This window comes from Sarcophilus harrisii, chromosome 3 (assembly GCF_902635505.1).
Source record: "Sarcophilus harrisii chromosome 3, mSarHar1.11, whole genome shotgun sequence".
Classification (NCBI taxonomy): domain Eukaryota; kingdom Metazoa; phylum Chordata; class Mammalia; order Dasyuromorphia; family Dasyuridae; genus Sarcophilus; species Sarcophilus harrisii.
This window is the reverse complement of record NC_045428.1, coordinates 82,597,924-82,606,774: the sequence shown is the minus strand read 5'-3', so window position 1 is coordinate 82,606,774 and position 8,851 is coordinate 82,597,924. Positions and strand designations below refer to the sequence as shown.

General features: G+C 34.4%; 1 protein-coding gene across 7 annotated transcripts in view; it reads right to left on the bottom strand.

The window, feature by feature from the left end:
* Positions 1-1,459: 1,459 nt before the first annotated feature.
* FLACC1 (flagellum associated containing coiled-coil domains 1) overlaps positions 1,460-8,851 on the bottom strand; it is a 52,580-nt gene continuing 45,188 nt past the window's right edge. For all 7 annotated transcript variants that reach the window (XM_031958342.1, XM_031958345.1, XM_031958340.1 and 4 more), the window contains one exon: positions 1,460-2,399. In XM_031958342.1, the coding sequence (XP_031814202.1) occupies positions 2,270-2,399 (130 nt within the window). In that variant the 3' untranslated portion in view covers positions 1,460-2,269. The remainder of the gene's footprint in view (positions 2,400-8,851) is intronic.

Below are 8,851 nucleotides of genomic sequence, written 5' to 3'. Positions count from 1 at the left end.
ATAGACTTGATAAAAAACCCTATCAGAGCTTAGTAATATAGCCATGATGCTGCTAGACCAGAGAGAGTAAGGATTTACATGGATATCCATGAAATATCTGCTTAAAAACACACACACACACACACACACACATATATATATACACACACACACACAAAGAAGGGAGATCTATTCCTCTCTTTACAAAAGATAGGACAACAGTATTTTAATGCCCACAAGGACAGAAAAACTCAAATTGATAAGTCTCCATTTTTGTTAACTGATTCTATTTTGTCTCACCACCCACCTTTTTATATTGTCACATTTATTTGAGTTTAGTTCAGAAATTCCCAAGTTCAGTTTTCCTCTCTTAGTTAAGTTTATAAGTTCAGTTTTCTGGCTAATAATTGTTCTATTCTTGTGTTAAGGAAATCTATTATCTTTGAAAGATTCAGGTAGACACCAAGATTGTCTCATGCTACACTGACTGTCCTTCAAGAAAGTCTGGTCTATTATTGTTGTGACATTAACTAGAAATGCAGATGGACACTATGAATGAGTCTCCCATAGCTATAAGATGGAAGAAAGGATTGCACTTTAGATTTCTGGCCAATCTTATTTTTTCCTCATTTGTGACATCTTGCTTTTAGATGCTTCTGCTTTTGTCTGTAGAAATGATATGTTGGCCCTTACCAAAGGTCTCTTGGCTTGCTGAGGAGCTAACAGTGATAACATTGGTAGTTGCCAGACATCAAAAAATTGAATATGTTCCCTGTAATTTAAATCCTAACAGGATAAAAATCTCATGTTCTTAGTCCTTCAATATTTTTCCCTTAATGATTATCTCCTATTCTGTATAGAGTCTGTCTGCATATAGTTGTTTGCATGCCTGTATGTGGAAGATAATACATGCTTTTTGATCGATGGCAAAGATGAGGACTCCTAGTTAATAAAAAAGTAGCCATAGTCAGTTCACACTGCTCCAAAAGAACCAGGATCCTGCATGTGAAGCTTTTCCTCATCCTGTTATCTTCCCATCCCACCTTTCTCATCAATGCTGTTATATCCCCAGTAAACTCCTTAAGAACAGGAACTATTTTTTTTTAAATCTCTGTATTCTTAGTACTTGGTAGATCTGGGATATGGTAGATGCTTAGTGGAACTGGATTGAATTAATTTTGAAGAATTCATCATATCTATCAAGGTGTTGTTTTATTTTTCAACCTAAACCTAAAAACTCAGATATAAAGTTATAACCAGGGTGATGGAAATGAGTAGTAGATACCATAGATTGTATGATACCATACTATATAGTAGATACCAGAAGCATCTAATCCATTGAGAGATTTCTTCAATTCAATAGAGTATTTCTATCATCAAAATTTCCTGAGTTAATCATCATAGCTTTGGCTCTTGCTAATGATTATTTTTCCCAAGTCATAAATTTCTGGATAATAGATAATGACAGAAACCACAAATATTTTTTCCAAGCCATAGTTTTATAGAATGTTGGGAGCAATCAAGAGAACTTCAGAACTTAAAGGGACCCTAGAGATCATCTTGTTCAAGACCTACATTTCATTGATAACTGAGTAGAGAAAAGTTCAAGTGATTTCCCCAAAGTGATCTGGTAAGTTACTAACAGCACCAGAATTATAAGCTCAGGTTATCTGGCCCTTCCTTTAGCATCTTTTGAAATATATCCAAGGATCCATTTCTGATATTAAAATTTATAAATTATGGTATTGTCATAAGAGTAGCCTACTTGGGAGTGGGATTTCTCCTAAATTTGGCTTTACCATTATTTGACTGTGCTGTTTTGGGCAAGTTTTTTTTGGCTTCATTCTCCTCATCTGGAAAATGAGGAGCACAGAATAGACTCCTGCCAGCTTTAACATTTTATAATTTTGGAAGATATAATCAATCACACATTTAATTTTTTTTTTAGCAACAGAATGGACTTAAGGAGAGCTCCTCATCTGGTGTAATAAGTAAGGACAGAATGAAAGATAGTGTGTAAATTTTGATTAAGGAAAAATGTTCCTTGTGTTTTCTTCATCAAAATGTTCAGCCATACTCAAGAGAATCAAATGAACAGTTAATAGATTATCTCAAAATGGGTTGGATGGGGAAAGAAAATCTTGGCTCAGTAATATTTATGTTTCCAACAACTCTGAATAAAGTGAAGTTGTGAAAACTAAAACAAAAATATGGTACTCCATAGACCTGAACAAATCTCAGGCAATCCTGAGAGGAACGTCACATGAATTTTCCAGGCACTGGGAGATTTTCAACTTTCTTGTTCTGGATCCAAATTTTCACTGTCAGTAAGTATGTCTTGATAGACAAAAGAATCTTGCCGGATTTCTCTCTTGCTCCTTTCTTGAAAAAGCTCTTCATTCCTTAAGATCAATAAATTCCTGTTGGGGGAAGAAAAAGACATTCCTTTTTTTTTTTTTTTTTTTTTTTTTTTTGACCATTTCATTTTAAAATTTATTTTTTTTAAATAATAGCTTTTTATTTTCAAAATATATGCAAAGATAGTTTTCTTTTTTTTCCTGATATCTTTTTTTTTTTATTATAGTTACTTTTTATTGACAGAATCCATGCCTGGATAATTTTTTTTTTTTTACAACATTATCCCTTGCACTCACTTCTGTTCCAATTTTTCCCTCCCACCCTCCACCCCCTCCCCTAGATGGCAAGCAGTCCTATATATGTTGAATATGTCCTAGTATATCCTAGATACAATGTATGTGTGCAGATCCAAACAGTTTTCTTGTTGCACAGGGAGAATTGGATTCAGAAGGTAGAAGTAACCCGGGAAGAAAAACAAAAATGCAAACAGTTTACATTCATTTCCCAGTGTTTTTTTTTTTTTCCTTTGGGTGTAGCTGCTTCTGTCCATCATTGATCAATTGAAACTGAATTAGGTCTCTTTGTCAAAGAAATCCGCTTTCATCAAATTACATCTTCATACAGTATCGTTGTTGACGTATATAATGATCTCTTGGTTCTGCTCATTTCACTTAGCATCAGTTCATGTAATTCTCTCCAAGCTTCTCTGTATTCATGCAAAGATAGTTTTCAACATTCACCCTTGCATAATCTTGTATTTTTTCTCCAATTTTTTTCTCCTTTCCTTCCCCCTCACCAGGGCCCTCCCTTAAACAGCAAATAATTCACTATATGTCAAATATGTGCAATTCTTCTAAACATTTCCACATTTATCATGCTGCACAAGAAATATCAAAAAGGAAAAAAAAATGAGAAAGAAAATAAAAAGCAACCATACAACAGCAAAAAAGATGAAAATACTATGTTGTGATCCACACTCAGTTCCCATAGTCTTCTCTCCGGGTACAGATGGCTCTCTCTCTATTACAAGTCTATTTGAACTGGCCTGAATCACCTCCCAGTTGAAAAGAACCAAGTCTCTCATAACTGATTATCGTATAATCTTGGTTTTGTTGTGTACAATGTTCTTGTGGTTCTACTCACTTCAGCTAGCATCAGTTCATGTAAGTCTCTTCAAGCCTTTCTGAAATCATCTTGCTGATCGTTTCTTATAGAACAATAATATTATATAACATTCATATACTATAGCTTCTTCAGTTATTCTCCAACTGATGAGTATCCAGAGCATCCAATCAGTTTCCAGTTCCTTGCCACTACAAAAAGTACTGCTATAACAAATATTTTTGCACATGGATCCTTTTCCCTTTTTTATGATATCTTTGGAATATAGGCCCAGTAGAAACACTGATGTGAACAATATTCACAGTTTGATAGCCCCTTTGGTCATAGTTCCAAATTGCTCTCCAAAATGGTTGGATCTGTTCACAATTCAACCAACAATGTAACAGTGTCCCAGTTTTCTCACATTCCCACCAGCATTTATCATTATCTCTTCCTGTCATCTAAGCCAATCTGAGAGGTGTGCGATAGTACCTCAAAGTTGTCTTAATTTGCATTTGTCTAATCAATAGTGATTTAGAGCATTTTTTCATATGACTAGAAATGGTTTTGATTTCTTCATCTGAAAATTATCTATACATATCCTTTGATCATTTATAAATTGGAGAATGGCTTGTATTCTTATAAATTTGAGTCAATTCTTTTTATATTTTAGAAATGAAGTCTTTATCAGAATTCTTGAATGTAAAAATTTTCCCCCCAGTTTCCTGTTTCCCTTCTAATATTCTCTGCACTGGTTTTGTTTGTACAAAACCTTTTTAATTTAATATTATCAAAATTATTCATTTTGTATTTCATAATGTATTCTAATTCTTCTTTGGCCATGAATTCCTTCCTTCTCCATAGATCTGAGAAGTAGACTATACTTTGTTCTTCTAATTTGTGTATAGTATTACTCTTTAGGTCTAAATCATGAACCGATTTCTACTTTATCTTGCTGTAGGGTGAGGAAAAGACTTTCTTTAGAAATGAAACAATGTATAGATTTTCAGATATAAAAGAACATGGGCTCCATCTTTTTTACCCAGGTGGGATCTTAACTATAGCTGGCAATGTCCATAGCTTTAAAAAGGGATATTACTTTTGAATGAATTTCTATGATAGAAAATGAGTCTTCAATTGACTATGGAAAAGTGAATGAATGTTCATTAACAATGATGGTCATTTGGGAATTTTTTTTTAAATGTAAACAATAATCTGCCTTGTTTTTTTGGTTATGTGTCTGAGGAACTCAGATTCTCCTGACTTCAGGCCTGGTGCTCTACACACTGCGCCACCTAGCTGCTCCAATATGCCTTAATTGTGAGGAAACTATAGGACTAATACTTGTTTTTTGTTTTTTTTAAACAAGTATTCAAAGTGTTATTATTTTCATTTACATCATTGGGATGTAGGTTTATTAGCAGTATAAATACTGGCCTGAAAGAGTAGATTAATAAAATCCACATCAATGTTGTCAGATAAATCACACAAATATTAATGTAAAATTTATGTGGATGCCCTTTTACTCAATTATATGACTACTAGGTCTATTATATCTCAAAGAGATCAAAGAAAGGGGAGAAAGTCGTATATATACAAAAATATTCATAGCAATTCCTTTTGAATGGCAGAAAAAACTGGAGACAAAGGGAATGGTCATCAGTGAGAACTAGTTGAACAAATTGTGACATATGAATATTTTGAAATGAGGGGAATAATAATTTCAAAGAAACCTGGGAGATTATTGTAAAATGATAGAGGTAAAGTAAGCAAAATAATAATTTATGATGTAAACAAAATATTGTAAAAAACAAAACAAAAAAAATTTTTGAAAGACTTATGAATTCTGATCAATCTTGATTCCAGAGAGAGGACTGATAGAAGAACACTGCCCACCCTCATAATGGAAAGATTAGTCATAATGGACTAATTGGCAAAATAAGAAATTCATTTTGAAAGTAACCAAAATAAGAGTGTTTTGCTTCACTGGGTATATATATATATAATCCAGGAATTCTGGGGTTTTATTGCTGTTGTTGCTGTTCGCTTTTCAGGAGGGGATGTGTATGGGAAGACAAGAGTAAAAAATGAATAAATGATGATTGAAAATAATAATAAAAAAGGTCTTGATTACAAAGTAATTAGAAAAAAAGGAAAATGGACGAAGGATTAAGAAGGGTATGATACCAGGAAAGGAATAATCCCAAGCAAAATATAACTTCCTGATCCTGATGAAGAGAAGAAAATTCCTATGATCTAGGATTAGAAGTCTCCATTAATTGAGGAATGAACAAATTATGATATCTGAATGTAACAATGTTATTTCTCCATAAGAAATCATTTCCAAAGATGGCAGAGAGAACACACGCTTCTTTCTGAACTTCTCCCTGGACCCTCAACTAATTTCTAAAATCAGTCTCTGAATTAGTTCTAGACTGGTAGAATCCACGAATATTGGGAGTGCAGCAAATTAACAGCAGAAGATAATTTCGAAGATCATCATAAAAGGTCTGTTTTTGTCGGGTACGGGGGGTGGGGGGAATGGTGGTGGTGGTGGTGGTGAGGTGCAAGCAGGCAGGGCACAGAGGCCAGCCTACGCTGTGAAGAACCAGGTGGGGTACAGTCTCCATGGGGTTGTGCAGACTCCACAAGGCAGAGAATATAGGGGGAGGACTCTGTCACAGTGTTGGCTACTCTGCCCTGGTTACAAACCAGTAGATCAGCAGAGAAGTTATCAAATGTCCAACACACCACAAAAGGTAAAGAGCGAATGCTGAAATGCCAGAATCTGACAGGACCTGGCCACACCCACGCAGCCCCTAGAGTGAATCAGCATGATCCCAGTGCAGCTGCTGCCATTCTGCTACAGCTTCCCTGGTGCCTGGAGAGTAAGTCTGGAAAACTTCCCTTGCCCTCAAAGCAGATCCCATTTTTTTTAAATGAGTAAAAAGGCAAAGTGAACTCCAACTATAGATAGCTTCTATGGTGAAAGAACAACAGATTTCAAATCCTGAGGAGACAAAAAGCAGATTGTCTCTAGATGAAGCCTCAAAGGATGATATAATCTGATCCCCATAACACAAGGCTCTCCTAGAAGAAATTTAAAAGGATTTCAAAAGAGAGCTAGAAGAAAAATGGGGAAAGGAAAGGAAAACTCTGCAAGAGGGTTTGGGAAAGGCATAAAACTCATTAAAAGATAGATTTGATAAAGTGGAAAAAGAAAACAATTCCCTGAAAAACAGAATTTGTGAAATGGAAAAGGTAAAAAACCTCCCAGGAAAACAAAATTTGTGAATTGGAAAAGGTAAATAACTTCCAGGAAAACAGAATTTGTGAAGTGGAAAAAGAAAATAACTCTTTAAAAAACAGAATTTGTGAAATGGAAAAAAATCCATAGAAGAAATACAAAAAGAAGCAAAAAAAAGTAAATGAAGAAAATAATTATTCACTAAAAATCAGAACTGAACATATGGAAATGAATGACTCGATGAGACATCAAAAATCAGTCAAGCAAAAGCAAAAAAATGAAAAAATGTAAAATACTTATTTGGGAAAACAACTGACCTGGAAAATAGATCTAGGAGAGATAATCTAAGGATTATTGGACTCCTTGAGAATCATGATGAAAAAAAAGATCCTAGACACCATTTTTTCAGAAAATCAACAAAAAGAACTTCCAGGATTGTCATAGAATCAAAAGGTAAAATAGCCGTTGAAAGAATTCACCAAACACCTCCTGAAAGAGACCCCAAAATTAAAATTCCAAGGAATATCGTGGCTAAATTTCAGAACTATTGGACCAAGGAAAAAATATTACAAGTAGCCAGAAAGAAACAATGCAAATACCAAGAAGCCACAATAAGGATCACCCAGGATCTAGAAGCTTCCACATTAAAGCATCAAAGGGCCTGGAATCTGATATTCTGAAAGGAAAAGGAACTTGGATTGCAGCCAAAAATAAACTACTTTCTAAACTGAGCATTTTTTCCCAGGGAAGAAGATGGGCATTTAATGAAACAGGTGAATTCCATGTATTTCTGATGAAAAGAGCAGAGTTAAACAAAAAAAATTGACCTCCAAATATAGGACTCAAGAGAAGCATAAAAAGGTAAAAAGAACTTTTGAGAACTATATTTCTGTTATGGTATACATAGAGAGTGCATGTATAATTTTTTTTAATTTAATAGCCTTTTATTTACAGGTTATATGCATGGGTAACTTTACAGTGTTAACAATTGCCAAACCTCTTGTTCCAATTTTTCACCTCTTACCCCCTCCCTGGCAGGATGACCAGTAGATGTTAAATACATTAAAATATAAATTAGATACACAATAAGTATACATGACCAAAACATTATTTTGCTGTACAAAAAGAATCAGACTCTGAAATATTGTACAATTAGCTTGTGAAGGAAATCAAAAATGCAGGTGTGCATAAATATAGGGATTGGGAATTCAATGTAATGGTTTTTAGTCATCTCCCAGAGTTCTTTTTCTGGGTATAGCTAGTTCAGTTCATTACTGCTCCATTAGAAATGATTTGGTTGATCTCGTTGCTGAGGATGGCCTGGTCCATCAGAACTGGTCATCATATAGTATTGTTGTTGAAGTATATAATGATCTCCTGGTCCTGCTCATTTCACTCAGCATCAGTTCGTGTAAGTCTCTCCAGGCCTTTCTGAAATCATCCTGTTGGTCATTTCTTACAGAACAGTAATATTCCATAATATTCATATACCACAATTTATTCAGCCATTCTCCAACTGATGGACATCCATTCAGTTTCCTGTTTCTAGCCACTACAAAAAGGGCTGTCACAAACATTCGAGTGCATGTATAATTTGATTTTACTGTTTTAAAAAAGGAACTAGAAGTGGAAAGGGGATTGTATCAGGAAAAGGGAAAAGTGGAGGTAAAATGAGGGAAATTACATCTCAGGAAAAGGCAAAGCAAACCTATTATAATTGAGGGAAAGAAGGGAAGGTAAAGTAAAAAAAAAACAAAACAAAAAAACAGGGGTAGCCATCCTGATCTCATATCAAGCAAAAGCAAAAATTGATCTAATTAAAAGAGATAAGGAAGGAAACTATATCTTGCCAAAGGATACCATAGATAATGAAGTAATAGCAATACTAAATGTATATGCACCACGTAGTATAGCATGGAAATTCCTAAAGGAGATGTTAAGAGAGCTGCAAGAAGAAATAGACAGCAAAACTATAATGGTGGGAGATCTCAACCTTGCTCTCTCAGAACTAGTTAACTCAAACCACAAAATAAATAAGAAGTTAAAGAGATAAGTTAAAATTAAAGAGATAAATAAAAATACTAGAAAAGTTAGGTATGATAAATCTTTGGAAAAAACTGAATGGAGACAGAAAGGACTATACATTCTTCCCAGCAGTTCATGAAA